We start from the raw sequence: 20,399 nt of genomic DNA, 5'->3' as shown, positions 1-20,399 counted from the left end.
GGTATGAGCAGAAACCCCATTTTACATCAGGCGCCGAGAGGATAAACTGAGGAATGACATCAGCCCCCCGCACAGGGGCCCTGCGCTCAAGTTTTTCAGGAGGGACAGGAGGCGTTTCCAGGCCCTTTGCTAGGCGCTCAGCACACAGTAGGCGCTCAACGTTTCTTGAATGAAGAGTCGTGTCTCCAAGCCTCGTGCGTCACGACAGGAGGAGGCACCTGGAGAAAGAATCCAAAGGGGCCTGCTCGCGGCTTCGCAGCGGGGCGCGCGCCTCTGGGGACGCTGAGTCAGAGCCGGCGGGCGCGGAGGAGGGGCGGGGAGGGGGCGCAGACTGGAGGAGCGCGGACCCGGGGAGGGGAGGGAGGATCGTGCAGAGAGGAGGGGCGCAGCGAGGGGAGGGATACCGGGAGGGGGCGCAGACTGGAGGAGCGCAGACCCGGGGAGGGGAGGGGAGGGGAGGGAGGATCGTGCAGAGAGGAGGGGCACAGCGAGGGGAGGGATACGGGGAGGGGGCGCAGACTGGAGGAGCGCAGACCCGGGGAGGGGAGGGGAGGGGAGGGGAGGGGAGGGGAGGGAGGACCGTGCGGAGAGGAGGGGCGCAGCGAGGGGAGGGATACGGGGAGGGGGCGCAGACTGGAGGAGCGCGGACCCGGGGAGGGGAGGGAGGACCGTGCAGAGAGCAGGGGCGCAGCGAGGGGAGGGATACGGGGAGGGGGCGCAGACTGGAGGAGCGCGGACCCCGGGAGGGGAGGGGAGGGGAGGGGAGGGGAGGGGAGGGGAGGATCGTGGGGAGAGGAGAGCTGCGGCGAGGGGAGGGAGGGGCGCGGGGAGGGGGCGCGGCGGGCTGTGAGCGGCGGCGGCGCGCGGCGACACGGCATCCCGAGGCGAGGACGAGCGAGCGCCGCGCCCGCACCTCCCCGCACAGCCCGCGCCGCGCGCCCCGAGGAGCGGCCACCGCCGCCGAGTCGAGCCGCGTCCCCTCGGCGCTCCAGCCGCTCCTGGCGCCGCCATGGCCCCGGCCCTCTGGCCGCGCCTCGGCCGCATCCTCTGGCTCGCCTGCCTCCTGCCCTTGGCCCCGGCTCGGGCGGCCGCAGGTAAGGCGCAGCGCCGGCCGGCCACCTCCCCAAGCCGCCGCGAGCCCGGGCCCTCGGGGCCGTGTCGGCCGGGAGCCGGGCTGCCGAGGTGGTCGTGCGCGCTCCCTCCTCCGCCGAGGCCCCTGCAGCGCGCTGCGGAGGGCAGGACCGCCAGCCCTGCGCCGCGAAGCCTCTCCTCCCTCCCCTCTCCCCTTTCTCCGAAGTACCCCCGGTGCTTGAGGGGACACCCCGCGCCTCTCGGTTCCTGCAGCCACCTCCAGATCGGCCCTGCCCTGGGAGCTGCGCGCAGTGGCCGGCGCGTCCATCCCGATGCCCGGGGACCTCGCAGCCGCGGGGGATGGGGGAGGTCGATGCGGGGAGACCAGGGATGTGCGGGGTCCGTCATCAAGCCACAGCCACCCCAGGGAGCGCGGCCACTGGGTTGCCTGAGAAGCAGCGTTTTTGTCTTAAAATGTGGCCTTATCTGGTGAGGCTTTCCACGCTGTTTGTACTGGCTTCGGGGAGGATGCGATTTTAGCGCCCAGGAGCCCAGTCTGCCATTTCCTCTTTGGGAGTGATTTCCAAAATGGACCCCGAGCTCACAGGTGCTGCCGGGTCCCACCTCGAGTCCCCTGGGCGTGCTTCTACCATCCCCCCCCCATCCTCACCGGTGCAAGGCCGGCATCAACCTTTCTGCCTCATGGTGACGACAAAAAGGACTCAGATTGGAGAGTTGTTGGGGCTCAGATGGGCCATGGGGGGAGGTCAAACATTATCTAACATTTTTCATTATTGTCCGCCCTCCCCCTTAAAGGAATGGTATAGAGAGGAAGAGATCTAATGCACATTTATGAGAGAAAAGCCACAAAGTAAAATACAAAACCTGCACTTTAGGGACGAATTAGAGAATTTTGTGGGCATTGTGCGTGGTCAGGATCCCCTGCATTCCCCCTGGAAATTCATATAGAAATGGAGTCTCTTATCCGTCAGGTTTACATGTTTCCAGAAATTATCCATGTGGCCTAAAGTACAAAAAAAAAAAAGAGTTAATTCTTTGGAAGTCGTGTGGTTCCCAGCCTGGCCTGTTGCACCCGTGATATGGTCAAAATCGCTAGGAATGGGGTTGGGAACCCACAGGAGAAAAGCGGAGACTCAGAAGCCCTTTGGCCCTTCCTGGCGTCTGGGTCAGCCGGCAGGGCATGCTTCATACTCCAGGGCTTGAGGTCACAAGTCCATATTCTAGACCATTAATTCATCGCAGGCTGTGTTATCAGACTTCAGAAGGACCTTGGCAAGTGTTTTGGACTATCTACCTGTGCAGGGGGAAAGAGCTGATGTAGCCATTTTCTAGAATGTTCGGGGCCCATGCTGTGTTGTCAGGGAGAATGTGTGGTGCGCTCCAAGTGGAAGCCCTGGGGGCCTGTTAGTGGGTGGGTCAAGCTTTGCGCAGTTGCCACAGCTCTTTGTCACTCGGGGCACCTGTGGAGCCCGCTAAGGCCCTGCCTTGGCTGCTCTGTAGTCCAAGGCCGAGTCACCTGGCCTCCCAAACTTGCAAAGATGGATTCGGACTGGTAGGGCAACAGGACCTGGGCCTTAGTTGTTTCGGCCACACGTGGCAAAGCCTTCACGGTCCATTTCAGCCTGGATGCCCTGGATGCTTCTGAGAGCCCTGAGGAACAGGGGCGGCGTGACCGAGGGGCTGTGAAATGTGGGCTTTTGAAAAAGAAGCTTGAAAAAAGTGCCCTTGGAGCCTCCTTGTGTCTGGACAGGTATGGGGGCTCCCGGGAGCTGGACCAGTGTCTGCAGCCCTGTCTGCTGGAGCCACAGCGCCTCCCCACCCCCATCCATCCCTCCTCCCAGCCGAGCCTGCTGCCCTCCTGATTCCATTCCCCTGGCAACGGATCTGCGATCTGCGTCGTGCTGACATGGGCCCCTCTTGCTGGAGATGCTAGATGGCTATTAGCATGCAGCCGTCTGTCCCCACCACCTGCCAGCCTCACTCTGGCCCACGCTGGGGGGCAGGCGGGAGCCAGAGGGAGGAGGGGAGACAGCCTCTCATCCAGGCCCCTCTTTCTGCGCAGCCCGGCCGAAGGGAGGGAGAACAGAGCTCAGCCCCTGCCGAGCAGAGTTGCTGGGGGGCCCCAGGCATAGCTGTATCCCATGGGGGCCTCTGGGCGCTCAGGTCCCTGAGTGTGACATATATTTTCTTGGAGAAGCTTCCGCGGCAGCGTCTAGAATTCTCTCTTTGGGATTAAGACACCACAGGTCCCGTTTTCAATGCCAGCCCAAATGACTTTGCAATCCAAACTATGGCCCTGAGGACAGAGCTTCAGAACAGGGAATGTGTGACACGGGCAAGGGCAAAGACTGGAGCCCGGTCCCTGGTGGGGGCAGGCAATGTTGCTGCAAGGGGAAGGGTGCACAGTTGAGAGCACACTCGCTCACCTCCCAGATTAGCTGAGTCCCACAGGTCTGTTGTGAGCTCCCTGAGAGTGGGGCCCAAGGAAGGGGCTCAGTCAGTACCACCTGAGTGCACAGTCTCCTGGGGCAGTCCCAGGTGGGCCACTCCCTCTGCCACCCCCTTCTCTCCAGGTGCCACTTGGCGGCAGCAGTGTTGAACACCTACTCTGTGCCAGGCACCTCAAGGAGCTTCCAGTGCAGTGGAGGAGACAAGGAAACCTTCATCCTAACATGGGGTTGTGACAACTGTGTGCGCAGGCTGTTGGGAGAGCTCCGAGGGGGAGAGGGGTTCAGGGAAGGCCTCCCAGAAGAAGTTATATCCACGGACAGATAGGTGGAGAAGGGCGGTGGGGACGGCATGTGCAAAGGCCCTGGGGCTAGGAAGGACAGAGCATGGTGGGGAGAACTACGAGAGTTGAAGTGGCCGGCCACAGCGTGGATGTGCCAAGATGTGAATCTGGATTCCACCCTGAGGCTGGTCCACGCTCAGACTAACTGTGCAGGAAGCTTGTCGTTGGGGATGGCCGAGAGTAGAGCAGGACTAGAGGCCAAGGGTCAGGAACAGAATGTAGCAGTCATCCAGACAGGGCTGAATGCTGGCCTTAAGAGATGGAGAGGAGCACACATGCCCGTATGGGAGGAGTTAGAGTGGCAGAGACCTGGGGCTTGATTCTTGGGACAGCTGGATCCACTAACCCCAACAGAGAGTGGGTAGGTGAAGAGGATGGAGGGTTTGGGGAGGGGAGAAATCCAGAGGCTCCAGAACAGCCCTGTCCAACAGAACTTCGGGTGATGAAGGAATGTTCTCGCTCTGTGCTATCCAGAAGAGTAGCTACTCACCACGTGTGGCTATTAAGAGCTTGAAATGTGGCTAGGGCTAGTGCAAGCAAGGAACTGAATTTTTAAACTTAATTAGGTTTAAGTAATTAACATTGATTGAATTACACGTCGTTAGTCGCTGCTGTATTGCTCAGCGCGGGTCTGGAGCCCAGAAAGTAGGTTTAGATGACTGGGCTCCATCAGCCTTTGGGAGGCACTTGAAGTGGTGGGAGGGGGGAGTTTGGCTGGGAAAGTGGGTGGAGTAAGCGCAATGAACAGAGTGGGGCTTGCAGCCCCTCCACCCTTCCTTCTGCGTCACCTCTTCTGCCCGAGTGTCCCCTGCCGCGGGCTGGACGCTCTCCCACCTCGAGCCCTGCAGAAACCTCCCCGGAAGGGGGAACTTAGAAATTACAGGCAAACAGTGAAGAGGGGCGGTGGTGCCATTGACAAGAGGGGAGGGTTCTCTGTGAATTGACATGTGCCTGCTTGAAGGATGGTCACACACATATTGAAATTCATACTAGTGCGACCGTGGACTTGCTTTTGACCTGTTGTCGTGTGAAAATAAAATAATTCCAAATTGTGTGCAGAGAGACATTACGACTAAATTAAAAACTTTGATGCGTGAAAAAGAGACATGAAGACAGCAATATGATGGCAGGTGTTGTCTTTGGGAGGTAAGATTATGGGACATTTCTAATACTCTTTATACATAGGTATTACTTCTATGATGGAAACTTTATTTTAAAAATCTTACCTATGGGGACCGGCCTGGTGACTCAGTGGTTAAGTGTGCACGTTCCACTTCTCGGCGGCCCGGGGTTCGCCGGTTCGGATCCCGGGTGCGGACATGGCACCACTTGGCAAGCCATGCTGTGGCAGGCGTCCCACATATAAAGTGGAGGAAGATGGGCACGGATGTTAGCTCAGGGCTAGTCTTCCTCAGCAAAAAGAGGACGATTAGCAGATGTTAGCTCAGGGCTAATCATCCTCAAAAAAAAAAAAAGAAAAGAAAAATCTTACCTTGTTTATATGATAAAATGTCATGTAGCTATCTAAAGCAGTTGAAGAATAATGACTTAGGAAAATGCCTATGATCCAGAATTGAAAACAAAAACAACAATGGAATATATAGTCTCAGAGCGTGAGCATAGCTTCTTTACAAAATGGTGGAAAATGCCCAAATATGGTAGCAATGGTTGTTACTGATTAAGATTTTTAATAAAGTATTTTAATTTTTTATTTTATACTTCTGTTTTCACGTTACAATGAGTCTTGCCTTCAAGGTGGTGGTCAGGAGGTGGAGCATTATTTAAAAGGCCTCTTCCCACCACTCCATCCCATATGCTCAAGGCCCTGTTCTCTGGGCTCCCCATAAGGGGGGCATCCCCCATATTGCAGTTCAAGTTCCCCGAGGAGTCGACCCAGCTGGAGTCACACCAGCGTTGGCGCTGGCAGGCATCCTGGAGTTGCCTAGAGTAGTGCAGTCCAGTGGAACTTTCTGTGATGATGAAGACGTTCTGTATCCACGCTCTTCAATATGGTGACCCTTAGCCACTTGTGGCTGCCAGCACTTGAAATGGCCCTCGTGCCACTGAGAGAATGGCTTTTAAACTTTAATTGAAACTAAAAGAGCCGCCTGTGGCTGGTGGCTACTGTACGGGGCAGTGCAGCTTAGAACCCCTCACTTAATAGATTTAGAGACTGAGACCAAGAGAGGCGGAGGCTTGGCGTGGAGCAAAGTGGGCCTGCTTCCCCAGGCCTGTTCTCCTGCTCTCAAGCCGTTAGGCCCCTGACGGGGTCCAGACTCAGCTCTGTGTTTCAAATTGAAATTTTGTGTGACATGTTAAGATAGCTCCAAAAGGCTAGGGAAGGGGGGCATTTCTTCACGGCAGCTGCGGTGGGTCCTATGACAGGCCTTGGCAGTCATTTTCAGAGCTAAGAGGTAAGTCTGGCCAGGTCCAGCCTGTGCCACACACATGCTCTGTAAGGCCCTGCTTGGCTGGCATGACGAGAAAATATAAACTGGGGACACTGGCAAGAACATGTGATTTAGAGTCAGGCAGGCCTGAGATGGAAGCCCGGTTTGACAGTGAAAGAGCCGTACGATCCTTGGACAAGTCCCTTGAACTGGCTGGGCCTCAGTTTCCCCACCTGTGAAACAGAATAATAAAGCAAGCCCAGAGGGTGGCGGGGGCGGGGGGGGGGGGGTTCCTTGCCACGCCCCCTCCTGAAACACAGTCTTTGTCTTTGCGCTCCTAGGCCTGTATGAACTCCGCCTCACCACTGATGGCCCTGCCACCACCGGGGCAGAGGTGACCATCACGGCCAGCCTGGTGGCCAGCGACAACGGCAGCCTGGTCCTGCCCGCCGACACCCACCTCTACCGCTTCCACTGGATCCACACGCCACTGCTGCTCACAGGGAAGACTGATGAGGCTTTCAGCTCAAGCATCCGAGTCGTGGGGAGTGTGCCTGGGGACTTCCCGGTCTCCGTGTGGGTCACCGCCGCCGACTGTTGGATGTGCCAGCCTGTGTCAAAGAGCCTGCTTGTCCTCCCCATCACAGGTGAGGATCCTCCCTGTTTGCTAGTTTGCTTTCAGACTCTTGGTGAAGACAAACACATCCAGGCTGGCCAGTAATCACTTAAATGCAAATTAGACCCATAGTTCCTTCTCTGTTGGCAGTTGAGTTAATACGAAAATCAGAAAATGATAATACCCACTGCCGGCAGCGTTGTGCTGAAGTGGACACTAAGCACGTATTGTGGCTGGGGGTCTAAATTAATACCAGCCTTTGGAGAGCAGCTGATCTGTATGTATCAATGGTTATAAATTATTTTAGTCTTTTCTCTCTCTGTCTTCCTCCCCTTTCCTCCTTCCTTTTCCCCTCCCCTCCTTTCTTTTTCCTCCCGAGTAGTCCCTGCTCTCTTGGAGTTTACAATCTAATACAGAATTTCTCTTTAGGCAATAAACCTCCATTTGGGTAATGCTTTATGCACAAAGATGTTCATTGTAGTGGTGTTTATAATAGCAGAAAATAATCTTAACAAGCTAAGGATGCAACCCTAAGGGGACTGGTCAGGTTATTGATATAATTTGTATAACGAATAATAATGACGCTTGCAAAGAGTTTGTAATGTCCTGGGGGAGTACTCATGCTTGTAAAATTTTAAAAAGCAAAACACAAAATTCTGCAACCAATTTGGGCAACTGTGTTTAAGATACGTGTGCATTAGACACGTACACTCAAATGCTTTGCATAACCACAATGGTTATGTTTGAATGATAGGCAGTTTCTTTTCATTCTCCTCCACTTTTTCCGGATGAGCTGTATGGCGTATGCCTTACTTTCCCCTTTTGTGGTGAAAAATATCCGCTCTTAAATTTTTTTAGAGCAGGAGACACAGAACGGTGGTCCTCAGCCGGCCCGGCACGTTGGGTGTGGAGATGCGACCAGTGGAACTGCTGATTTTTTTTCTAGCCTCGTCTAATATTTTGAAATATTCTACAAAAGTTCCTTTGAAAGCCTGTGCTTTCCTTCTGGTCCCGGGCATCTTTTGTGCCGGAAAGTTCAAGGTCCTGGTGAAAGGGGTGCAGGAAGGAAGCTATGCATTTCACACATACCATGAGTCTTTGACACTGTCCACATGGCAGGGGTGGGTGACAACTTGGGGGGCATGCGCCTCTGTGTACAGTGACCTGCAGGGTCCCCTCTCGCCACCACCCAGCTCTGACAGCCAGGGGGTCGGGTCGGGGAGAGGCTGCTCTGCCAGCTGGCACAGACCTCCCTCCACCTCGGTGGCCTCCCCCCTCCCCTCCATCTCTCTCTCCCAGAGTTCCTTGTGGGGAATCTCGTCGTCACCCAGAACACCTCCCTGCCCTGGCCCGGCTCCTACCTCACCAAGACGATCCTCAGAGTCTCCTTCCTCCTCCACGACCCGAGCAACTTCTTCAAGACCGCCTCGTTTCTCTACAGCTGGGACTTCGGAGATGGGTATGTCCATACCCCCCTGATGCCCCAAAGCCTTGGCCCCTGGCCGGTGGCCCTGTTGTCCCCTGCAGAGTGCTCTGTGCTTTCCCACCTTCACCCACTCACTCACTCTCACTCCGTAACCTCCTTGAGCATCTGCTCTATGCCAAGCTTGGGGTGCGTGCGTGGGGACCAGGGGTGAATCAGTCACCGGCCTTGCCTTTGAGGTGCATACGGCCTAGTAGAGGAGGTCATTGGTGCCCGAAACAGCCCTGTAAGGAAGGTCAAGATGGGTAGGATTTTTCTCCACTTGTCTCTGGAGGAACCCAGCCAGCCAATGGCAGATGCAGTGGAATTTGAGTGCTCTGGCCTCATTTCTCATTACTCCTCTCCCAACAAGCCAGGCAGTGGGAGGCAGGTCGGGAAGTGGGGGTCCGGCACCCCGATCGTGTGAGGATGGTGCTTGCTGGGGACCACTCATTCCACTTGGGTCCCTCCAAACCTCTGGCTGACAGTCCTGCATGCTGGACCCTTAAGTCCCATGAGGGGCGAGGAGTAGTTCATGGGAAGGGTTCCTAAGCCTTTCACAAACTTGGAAAACTGGTCTGTGGGCCGTGAGTTTCCTGTACCCTCTCTGCAAGCCTGAGAAATGTCTGGTCTTAACGAATGCCTAGATTTGGAAGGCAGAAGATTCTAGAATGGAGTGGGAAGGAATTTAGAGAGGCCTGGTGAGCCAGCCCCCCTTGCTCTAAGGAGAGATGCATGTCTCTCCTCTCTGCAGAGATCCCCAGGCCCCCAGCGACAGAGAACGCTTCCTCCACTCTCCAGCAAGAGTCACGCGTGTCTAAAATTGTCACCCACATCCTTTTATCTTCAGAGGAGACAGAGTCCTCAGGCTCTTGAAGGAGTCCAGCCTGAGAGAAACCTGTCCTTCCAAGCTGTATCTTTTACCTTGGAAACAGACGCACATTTTGCTCTCGGCTCTGTAATGTATCTTTTTTTCTTTTAATCTAAAAATAACAGTGACACCTCTGGAAGATGCCCTGAGCTTGCCCATGGCCTTTGCATACCCTAATCTGGGAAGTATGCAAGTCAGGATTAGCTTAGAATACTAAAACAGCCCCCTGTTAGGAGCTCTATTATTCTGGCTCATCATTTTAGTAAGTTAAAGGAGAAAGAGTATACGATCATCTCTTCAGATGCCGAAAAGGTGTTAGAATGAGCAGAAATGGAGATTCTCTGTTATCTCAGTAAACCAGAAAAAGAAGTTTCTGGAACCAACAACCAACGTTATACCCGGTGGTGAAATGTGGAATATGGATTCCCTAGGCCTTGGCGAAAAAAGAGATCTGTGGTCAAATGCTTTTGGGGAATCATTCCATTGAGATACTGGGGGAGCCCTGCCCCAGATGCAGGAGTGAGACAAGGACGCCCCTTGTCACTATCATTCAACGTTTTCCTGAAAGTTCTGACCTATTCAGTAAGTCAAGAAAATAAATGAGATGTAAATATTGGAAAACGGAGAATTTACAAAGAAGATGACCTGCTTAAGGACCTGTGCAGCAGCACTGACCCGTGGAACTTTCGGGGATGTTAGAAATGTTCTGTATCTGTGCCATGTGTGGCTCTTGAGCCCTTGAATCTTGGTTGGTATGACCAAGAAATCAATTTTTAGTTTTACTTAATTTTTGTTAATTTAAGATTAAACAACCACCTGTGGCCAGTGGCTACCTGTTGGAGAGCACAATTCTGGAGAATCAACGGGAAAAATGATAAGAATTTAGTAAGGTGACCGATGGAAAGATCTGGAGCTTTCTTATGTACTAGTAATAAGAAGTTAGAACATAAAGGAGGGACTCCTAATAATGGCAAAGATAGAATAGAAAGTAAATGGAGGAACACAATTACCCGGAAATGGGCAGGGTCCTATCTCAAGAGAGCTGCTGAGAGGGATCAAAGATTGGAGTGAATGGGTGTGTGCACCATGTCCGGGATGGTGAGTGTAAAGATCTCAATTTCGCCCAGTAATTCTGTAAATTTAATGCAAATCCAATAAAATTCCAATAAGAATAATTTTTGGAATGTGACAAAGATTTTACAGTTCAGCTAAATTTGTGTATAAATGTACACACATATATTAATGTACATACCTACATGTATACAAATACATACATGTGGTTATAAACATATATATATATATGGTTTAATAACATAAAGAACTTCTGGAACATTTTTCTCAAACCAGGGGACAGTCTCCATACTCATTAGGGGCATTTCTTGTTAAAGACTTTATTCACTATTTCTTTTGGAGTTGAACATTTTTGACTAGCCAATGAAATAAGACAAGAAAAAGAAATGAAATAAAAATATCACAAAGGAGGAGACAAAAACTGTCATACACAGATGACAATACTGTTTACCTGGAAAACACCAGAGACTGAACTGGAAAATCTTAGGACTAAAAAGAAATTTTAGTAATGTGGCTGGTTACAAAACAGAGATTCATAGCTTTCCAAATGATGGCAATCAACAAAACTTTTATAATACTTATAAAACATAAAAACTGAGAGAATAAACTTATTCTAAAACTGTAGGATTTATGTGAATAAAACCACAAATTGTACTGGGAACCTTAAAAAGACTTAAAAAATGAAAAGAGAATGTCTTGGTATTGTAAGAAGAAAAAATAAAGATCAGAAAAGCAGAATGCTTGTGAATGAGGATGGGGAGAGGAACTGGAAATACATCCATAAATGTTCTTTAAAAAGCTATAAATTGGGGCCGGCCCAGTGGCGCAGCAGTTAAGTTCGCGCTTTCTGCTTCTCGGCGGCCCGGGGTTCGCCGGTTCAGATCCTGGGTGTGGACATGGCACTGCTTGCAAAAGCCAAGCTGTGGTAGGCATCCCACATATAAAGTAGAGGAAGATGGGCATGGATGTTAGCTCAGGGACGGTCTTCCTCAGCAAAAAGAGGAGGATCGGCAACAGTTAGCTCAGGGCTAATTTTCCTAAAAAAAAAATAGCCACACTGTGGCAGCATCCCACATAAAATAAAAGAAGATTGGCACAGATGTTAGCTCAGGGCCAGTCTTCCTCACATACACACACACGAAGTAACATAATGAGCCAAAACTAGATTGAAATGTAGGTGATCACCTAGTTGGATAATTTGGCAGTGGGGAAGGCATTTCTAAGAATAAAAATAAAAGGCAGAAACTATAAAGGGAAAAAATGCTAAATTTGGCATCGTCAGATTTAAAATTTGGGTATGAAAGAAGTAAACCAAGCCAGAAGACAAAGGTTAAACTGGAGGAAAATATTTGGAAGATATATAATAAGTAAAGGATTGCTAAACTTCATATGTAAAGAGCATTGACAAATCAACACAAAGATTTTCTTTATTATTATTAGACTTCTTTTTGAAATGATTTAGGTAATTGCAAGGGAAGAGCATGATATTACACACTTTATATGTTATATCATGGCCTGTGATGGAGTTATGAGCCTCTCTCTTTTATAGATGAGAAAAGTAAAGCTTGGAGCTACATAGGTAGGAAATCTGGAGCTGAGATTCAAAGCCAGGTGTGTCTTAACTCCAAAGTTCATACTTCTACCCTCCCCAGATTGTCTCTGTCTCTAATACTTGGCCTCTCTCAGATGGCTGGGCGGACAGAGCACTTCCTGGCAGGTGATGGGCACCTGTTGCCAGGAGTTCTCCCACCTGTAACTTAGAAGCACAAAGCCAACCAGCTGCCACTTTACCAAGCACAGCTGACCTTGCACCCTGGCTGGCTCTGGGGGCCGCTGTGATGACCGGTTGGCTCATGAGGCATTGGTACCCGAGCGTGTCACTGTGCAGCCACCCCACCTCTTCAAAGTCACATGAGTCACTTCTGTCATCTCTCTCCTCCCTGTCACCTTACAGCACCCTGCTGGTGACCGACGACCCTATGGTCTATTATAACTATTCGATTGTGGGAACCTTCACCGTGAAGCTCAAAGTGGTGGCCGAGTGGGAGCAGGCCACACTGGACGCCGGGAAGGGCATCATGCAGAAGACGGGCGACTTCTCCGCCTCGCTCAAGCTGCAGGGTGGGTCTCTGGGCACGGCTGGTGCAGGTTGAGCCTTTGGCCCCAGGGGAGCCCTGGGCGCCACTCCTTCCAGGGTTGGGTCGCGCCCAGATCAGAGTGGCTCCAGTGGGGTGCTAGGCTGAGCTCAGATGCGCATCCCCTCTTCTCGTGTCCCCGATAACCCTCTGGCAGTCTTTCATTATCCCAGCTTCCAGGAGGGCGCGGAAGGCCACGGAGGAGGTCGCATGGCTGCCAAGTGGCAGAGCCGGGATTTGCACCCAGGCCTTCCTGCTCCCAGAGCCCGAGCCTGTAGCCAGATGCTCTGCTATGACTCGTTGTGTCCACGTTGCTCCTTGTTCCCTGGCCACCCGGGGCTCCGGTCAAGGACACGGCACAGTGGGCTGCGCCTCAGTCTACCGCACAGGGAGGGAGTGGAAACCCACGTCTCCCTGGCTTTGGCGAGAGGGCCTGCTTGGGCCACTGCCACAGATTTCTCGGTGGTGCTGCCATGATCATTAACAGGGATGCCTTTCCCAGGCAGCACAGTTGATGGGGACATGGGGGGTACCTGAACCAGCCCTCGGGCCTGGTTCCCAGCGCCCTCCCTACTTCCTCCAGCTTCCTCACTGTGCCGGCTCAGGTGCCTGCTGCTGACGGGGAGGCGGGACCCGCGTGTGCCCTCGACAGACCTGCGACCCCACCTCGAGAGAGGGCTGGGGGGCAGGAGGACACGATGGTCACGCAGCCCCGGGCCCTGGGAGCTCTGAGACAGCCATCCTCAGTCCCCAGGTCTAAACGGGGTTCTCTCTGCCTTTCAGAAACCCTTCGAGGCATCCAGGTCTTGGGGCCCACCCTCATTCAGACCTTCCAAAAGATGACAGTGACCTTGAACTTCCTAGGGAGGTGAGTGAACCCCGGAGGGCACCGTGGGTGACTCATGGCCCGGCCCACACTCTCCTGAGCCTGCTCCATCCCCCGATGGGCCCCAGATCTGGGGGCTGGTGGGAGGATAATGCCATCCTGCCCTGCGGGGTCCATGGGAGGGAGCAGGGGCCTTTTGGGGCTGTCTGCAGCGTGGGCATCGAGGCAAAGGCAGGTGAGGGACAGCCCTGTGAAGAGCCCTCCATGTGTGACTTGGGCCTGCTTCTAGCCCCCGGAAAGCCAGCTGTCGCGGGGAAGGCCCTAGCCCAGCTCCGGGCAAGAAGGCCACGAGGCTGTTTGTAGTAAGTGACAAGACATGGAGATGCGGGCTGTGCTTTCCCCACAAGGATGGGTGAAGCTGCAGAGGTCAGCGGTCAGGACCCAGCCCTCCAAGGATCCTTTGGGGAGGACCAGCCCTGCCTGCCCAGCTGGGGCACATCAGAGGGAAGCAAGGCTCAGGCGGGAGGAGGAAGATGAGTCAAGGGGCTGGAGGTGGCTTTTTCAGGGGGCTTTGGAGGTAGGAGCTTAGTACTTGGAGAGTGGGGTGGGGAGCCACTTGGGCTGGCAGACCTGATCGTTGAGGTGGTGTGTGTGTGTGTTTTACCCCGGCCTGTGGTTCTGTGAAATGGGAATGCTCGCTCAGTGTTCCTTCCATGGACCTGCATCTTCCAGCTTCTGAGCTTGTGCTGTCCCAGGCGGGTAACCCGGAATCCCCTCCTCCCTTTTGAATCTATGAAAAGCCTACTTACCCTTCCAGATGCTGCTCACATGCCACCTCCTCCAGGAAGCCTTCCCTGACTTCCTCATTAAGAATGTGCTCCCTTGTCCCCTGTGCTTCCACGGGTGTCACTGGAGCGCTCTTTCTGCCTCATCCCACAGTCTCTGGACATCCCTGTTTGCCTCCCTGGCCTGGTGTCTCGTTGGGGTCTGGGGCCATCTCTTATGTACCATTGTTTTCCCCGCTCTAGAACTGTGAAGCGGAGGCCAGGACAGCTTAGTGTTCTCTCCTGGAAGGGACACTGAAGTTTGCGGTCGCTTGGCCTTTCTCGGACTTGGTCTCTGCTCATGCTCCTTGCCGAGCCGTGTCTGAAAATCCACCCCCATTTCTCCGCAGCCCGCCTCTGACTGTGTGCTGGCGTCTCAAACCCGAGTGCCTCCCATTGGAGGAGGGAGAGTGCCACCCGGTGTCAGTGGCCAGCACGGCTTACAACCTGACCCACACCTTCAGGGACCCGGGGGACTATTGCTTCAGCATCCGGGCCGAGAATGTCATCAGCAAGACACATCAGTACCACAGGATCCAGGTGTGGCCTTCCAGTAAGTGACACCTTGCCTTCTCCAGGGCCACACAGTCAGAAAAAAACCAGTCAACCCCGCCGCCACCACCACTGCGCTACCACCGGCCAACTCTACTGAGGCCATCAACGACCAGCCTCGCCAACACTAGAATCATCAGTAACCCCACTGGCCCCAACCAACACCGTTGACCCACTGCCCATACCATGGCCATCAAACTCCACCAGTCCATCAGCACCCAGCTCCAGCACCCCAATACCGGCACCCATCAGTTCCAACACCACCCTCAGTGCCAGCACCGCTAGCAATAACAGCGGCCAACTCAGCTCCCGCCAGCCAACTTGACCAGCATCACCGCCACCACGACCAACACACACTGCTGAGAGTTCTTCCTGCACCCTCCAGAGCCAGCAGACAGCTCTGTGATCGCCACCACTCATACCACATCAGCACTGCCGTTAACGCCCCTGCCACAAGCCCCCACACCAGCCATTTGGACCGATGCCATCGCTGCCGTGTCGTCCCGGTGTCACCCCAACTTTAGCTCTCTTGTTGCCATCACCACCATCGCTGTCAGTGTCCCCCCCCACGTGTTATCAGTGTCCCACATCCCCAACTTGAACACACCCACATTAAACGAGCCACCGTGATCACAACGTCCCCTCCTTCACCGCCGTCGCGCCCATCCCCACACCATCGCCTCCATCCCAGCACAGTTGCCATCACTAAGACCAGCATCCCCAGTGGCGAGTGCCTGACTCACAGGGCTGTTGTGGGTCTCCCAGGGAGTGTGAGCCACTCAGAAGGTGCGCAGTAGGGTCCCTGTCATTCATGGGGACACCCAACCATCTCCGCCCGGGGTACCCTTCTCCAAACCATCCTCAGGCCCGGCCACTGGATCCCAGTCATGGGATTAGCTGATGATGGCGTTAGCTTCTACCCCTCGTTTCCGGGGGACTCTTCTGTCACCCCAGGAAAGTGCATCCTTTACGTAGAGGAGAAAGTAGGATCCTAGAACCGTAAGGGATGGTCTTTCAGATGCCCAGCCTGGTCCCGCCCTTTATAGTACAAAAGGGGAAACCCTGCCAGTTGCGCTTGTCCCCAAGCTTGGCACCGTAAGTGCAACAGACACTGTCACTGTCCCCTCCAGTCGCCCCAGCCCCTCTGAGCCCTTGAGCAGATGCCACACTCCACTCCTGGCCGACCTCGTGGGCCAGGCAGACTCTGTGACTTGTGGGCATCATCGGGGGCCTCGGGCCCTGCCTCTCCCGGCGCCTCCTGGGCACCGAGTACCCAGGATCCCCCTGAATTCTGTGGAGAGGACAGCGCTACAGGTAATCAATGCCATCTTTTCTTGGGAAACAGATCCTCGTGGCGTGTGGTGGTGTCTCTACCAGGAGGAGGGTGCAGGAAGAGCAAGAGGGAACCTACACTTGCTGGTCACCTGCCGTGCACCTGGCACATTCACACCTCACTTTGTCACACCCTCCTGGCAGACTCATGGGTCAGCATTAGCTTCAGACACCTTGGCCAGAGTCAGGATTTGAACCCAGGACCCCCTAACTCTAGTCACTGGGCTCTTCCTGCTCTGCCATGCGGCTTCCTGGCATAAGGATCAGTGAGTGAGCCCAAGCCGCCAGAGGGCGGGAGGCTGTGACCCAGGTCACAGAGCTGCTTGGGTGTCCTCGCTACATGGGTTCCCTTCCCCAATGTGAGTCACCCCAGAGAGAGCAAGGGGGAAGTTGTGATGTCTTTTATGGCCCGGACTCAGAAGTCGTATGCCATCACTCCTGTCACATGCTGTTTATTAGGAGCAAGGCCCCAGGTCCAGCCCACACTCAGGAGGTGGGGAATTTAGCTGCACCTCTAGAAAGTTGATATCAAGTACTTGTGGACATATTTTAAAACCCTCCCACACCCCAGCTTGGTTTTTGTGAAATCCTGGACTGGCCTCTTGGGATGCATGGACATAAGGAGAAAACAGCTCTGGTGGGGTTTGACTGATCTCCTCTCTTATGGTCTCCTCCTGAGGGCTGGCATTCAGCAACAGCTCCCCAGGGCCGTGACGTCACCCTCTCTCACTCCCAGGCATCCAGCCGGCTGTCTTTGCTTTCCCATGTGCCACGCTTATCACCATGATGCTGGCCTTCATCATGTACATGACCCTGAGGAATGCTGCTCAGCAGAAGGACATGGTGGAGGTGGGTGCTCAGAAGGGTGGTGGCTGGACCCCCGGGCCCTGACTGGAGAGGATCTGTGGGGAGAGCATGGCGGCTAGGCCAGGGGGCCTGGAGGGGGTCTGGATGTCAGAGCCAGGCCTTGGGACGGGGGATCATGTGCCCAAGAGGCATCCATAGACCAGGCCAAATTGTTGACTTGGCTTCTTCTCATCTGACTTACCTCCTTCTGCCCTTGTCCCTTGCCTGGCGTCCATGCCCAAGGGCAGGTAAGGGAGAGGACAACTGAAAGAGGGAGACCCAGAGGGCAGAAGAGCCAAAGGCACAGTCAAGTGCTGTGTGGCACCAGAAGGGTGTTTCCGTGCACACTGCTGCCAGGCCGCTGAGCTCGTAAGGCCACCTTGGCAGGGCCCCCAGCAGGCGAGTGATTGACGCGTGGGGTTTTGTTCACCATAGGTGGCTGATTTTGACTTTTCCCCCATGTCTGACAAGAACCCGGAGCCACCCGCTGGGGTTAGATGCTGCTGCCAGATGTGCTGCACACCCTTCTTGCTGGAGACCCCATCGGAGTACCTGGAGGTTGTCCGCGAGAACCACGGGCTGCTGCCACCCCTCTACAAGTCTGTCAAGACTTACACGGTGTGAGCGCTCCCCCACACCCCGTCTCAGCGTTAACTGACTGCCGACTCGGCACTTAGGGTAGGGTGGGGCACTGAGCAGGAGGGGTTCACGTGTGTGGGGCCATCCACCATGGCCAGCCGTCCATCTGTAAAGTCCAGCCACTGCCACAGCGCCCCTCAGTTACACACCCCCAGCCATCTGTCCATCTGTCCAGTCCAGCCAGTGCCCTAAGCCCCACCCCACCCCTCGCCTTTGAGGAGACCCCAAGTGGGACTCCGACACTCGACGGGGGTCCGCGTTCTCTCCCAGCTGTGCCTGGCTGCCTCTCACCTGTTCCTCCCATGTTGGCATGTCTGCCATCTGTCTGGGGTTTGCATTTCGCTCCCCCTAGGCAGCCCTGCCCAGGTCAGAGCAAGGAGGAAGGTCACGAATGCTTAGGGAGACATCAAGAAAGGTCCTACATACAGAGACGAGCACATACATGTACACACACACACACACACACACACACAGAGAAATACACACGTGTCACACAAGCATCTCTGTATCACTTAAGTCAGTTGCTGGAATGTATCCTGAATTAGAACTGAAATGAAGTCTGACCTTTTCCACGTGGCTCCCACAGCTCCCGGGCCTGGCCCCTCCCTTTGTCACTGTGCCTGTGGCTACGGAGTCCCCTTCTAAGGATACCCTGTTCCCTGCCTGATTGTTGGGGGGCTGGGTGGAGGCAGGGCTAACACTTCGTGAGTGCAAAGTGCTTTCTAAACAGCACCTTCTTTTACTGAGACCGTGGGAACTTCCATCAAAGAAAAAGCCTTGCAGCAAAAGAGGAGACAAACCAGTGGGGACTGGAGCTTCCCGTGGGAATCATTCTGGTTCCGCTGCCCAGCAGCTGGGTGGCCTTGAGAAGGAAGAGGCGAGACTGGACAGAGCCCATGGGGGAACCAGCCCACTCTTCTCCCCTCCGGCCCAGCGGCCTGGGGTGGGGGGCAGGCAGAGCACGTGGAGAGGGTGCGTCATGGGTGCAGAGGGAGACCAGGACTGGGCTCTGGTCTGGCCATGCAGGAGACAGGAGCAACCTGGGCCTGTTTGGGGAGGGCAGGGCGGGGCAGGGCCTGGCGGGCGGAGCTCTGTGGCTGTAAGTTTGCTCTCAGACTTTGTTCTGGAAACAGCCTTCCTCCTGTCGTGCAGCTCATTCTCATGAAATACTGCCGTCATTGCTGAATAAAGCTTGTGTGCTCTGAATATAGCCAAGCAGCAACCGGCTGGCCAGAGTCTCTTTCTTTTCCACGCACGGACATTTGGGCCCTGCAGACAGCACGAGCAGATCCCGGATGCAGCAGGACATCCCGGTCGTGTTCTCTGGCAGGTGGACTCGATGGAGCCACTGTCTGGGGCCTCGGGTCCTGCTCAGTGGTCCAGACCGGTGGTTCTCGAATGGCTGTTCAGGCTGAATCGCAGACTGATCAGACTCACAAGGGCCTCTCGGAGGTGGAGCCAGGTGTCCCCGGGTGACTCCAGCGTGCAGCCAACTCTGAGACCCCGGGCAGACGCTAGATCAGAGCTGGGATGTAGGCCACGCTGAGGAACTTGCCGGACATGCAGATCCTTGGGCCCCATCCCACACCTGAATCAGCCCGTGGGGGTGGGGGCAGCCACCTGTGCTCCTACAAGCCCCCGGGGGTCCTGGTGCACCATCCAGTGTGAGAACCTCAGTTTCCAGCAGGGCATCTCCAACTCGACCGTGCATGAGAATCGCCGGAGACATCTTTTCGTTCAGGAGGTTGAGTGGGGCCTGCGATTCTGCCTCTGATAAGATTCCGGGTGATGCTGATGCTGCCGGTCCGAGGACCACACTTTGAGTTGCAAACCTCTTGAGTCTACACCCTTCCTGAGCTCTTTTTCTTCTGTGAGAGGTTTGGGATTTTTTTCTTAATTGCCTCTGCTCTCCTGCCGTCCCCACCACCTACTGCCCACTGGGTTTGCCCCAAGCTCCAAGGAGCTGGACCTGGGTGGGAGTGGACCCTGCCTCACCTCTGCTGCACCACTCTGCAAAGCCCCATGTTTAATGAGCAAAGCCGCTTAGGGAACTTTCCAGAACATCAGCATCGTTGGCATGGGGGATGGGGTCAGCTGTGTCAGAGTTCAAGGGGGAAGGAACCGGGACATTCCAGGGGACCCTTTGCTCTGGATAACTGGTGAGAGGATCAAGTGAATCCTTGGAGAAAGGGGGAGAATGTTCTTGCCTTGAGTTATCTTAAAGCGTTGCTAATAGATGCAGCCAGGTGTCTTTCCAGCCACACCCTGCTGCGAGAGTACGCAGCTCCCGGTCTCTGCACGGGCTGGCCTTCAAGAGAACTCAGGATGAAAAAAAAAAAATCTCAACTCCACCCTCAGGAATTGAAAAGTGGCTGTTCACACAGCAAAACGACCTACATCTCTGCAAAAAACCGGGGTGATCGGGTGTTTGTCTTACAGAAGTTAAAAAAAATGTTTTAAAGAATACATTGTCAGCCACATCAAAGAGGTTGGGTGGAAAGAACCATGGGATAAAAATGCAGGAAAAAACAGAGCTGCAGAGGGAAAGGTTACATTGTCAACTGAAGACGCACGGGGCTGCATACGTTTCAGGAGGAGAATATTTGACTTGCAAGTTTGGGGGTGCCTAGCTGTCGGGGCAGGGTGCTGGGCCGGGCAGCAGAGTGTGCACTTTCAAAGGTGCCTCCTCCCTCCAAGCTAGGGGTCCTCCGAGGTGCTCCCCGACTGCTGGGCTGTCTGTGAGCTGCTTTGGGGGATGTAAGTGGCTTCCAGAGCTGCAGCTGGGTCAGGGGACCTGTGGGGAGCTCACTGTGTATTTATTCACCAGCCTCTCGTCACTGGCCCATTGCAGGCCTGGGGCCTCGAGTATCCAGCTCTGTCCAGCCAGCCACATCCAGCCCACGCACGCATCCTTATAAGCAGTGTTACGATTCTATTTTAGCCCTCCCCTCG

General features: G+C 54.6%; 1 protein-coding gene across 2 annotated transcripts; it reads left to right on the top strand.

Moving 5' to 3' along the window:
* Positions 1 to 760: 760 nt before the first annotated feature.
* TMEM130 (transmembrane protein 130) lies at positions 761 to 18,669 on the top strand. Of its 2 annotated transcripts, none has more exons than XM_070567448.1 (8): positions 761 to 1,094; positions 6,615 to 6,920; positions 8,189 to 8,348; positions 12,248 to 12,414; positions 13,212 to 13,296; positions 14,429 to 14,631; positions 16,699 to 16,811; positions 17,280 to 18,669. In XM_070567448.1, exons 1-8 carry the CDS (start codon positions 1,010 to 1,012, stop codon positions 17,430 to 17,432), a joined length of 1,272 nt encoding a protein of 423 aa, XP_070423549.1. In that variant the 5' UTR covers positions 761 to 1,009; the 3' UTR covers positions 17,433 to 18,669. The 2 variants fall into 2 exon arrangements, with proteins under 2 accessions (XP_070423549.1, XP_070423548.1); XM_070567447.1 differs by having other exon boundaries at positions 811 to 1,094; positions 17,244 to 18,669.
* The last annotated feature ends 1,730 nt before the right edge of the window (positions 18,670 to 20,399 follow it).

This window comes from Equus przewalskii, chromosome 12 (genome assembly GCF_037783145.1).
Source record: "Equus przewalskii isolate Varuska chromosome 12, EquPr2, whole genome shotgun sequence".
Classification (NCBI taxonomy): Eukaryota; Metazoa; Chordata; class Mammalia; order Perissodactyla; family Equidae; genus Equus; species Equus przewalskii.
Note: the sequence above shows the minus strand (reverse complement) of the source record. Positions and strands in the feature narration are given on the sequence as shown.

Excerpts from the sequence above, each read along its gene's own strand:
- TMEM130 (XM_070567447.1), top strand. The coding sequence starts at position 1,010 with ATGGCCCCGGCCCTCTGGCCGCGCCTCGGCCGCATCCTCTGGCTCGCC. Across the intron at positions 1,095-6,614 it reads CCCGGCTCGGGCGGCCGCAG|GCCTGTATGAACTCCGCCTC; the intron begins GTAAGGCGCAGC and ends TTGCGCTCCTAG. Across the intron at positions 14,632-16,698 it reads GATCCAGGTGTGGCCTTCCA|GCATCCAGCCGGCTGTCTTT; the intron begins GTAAGTGACACC and ends TCTCACTCCCAG.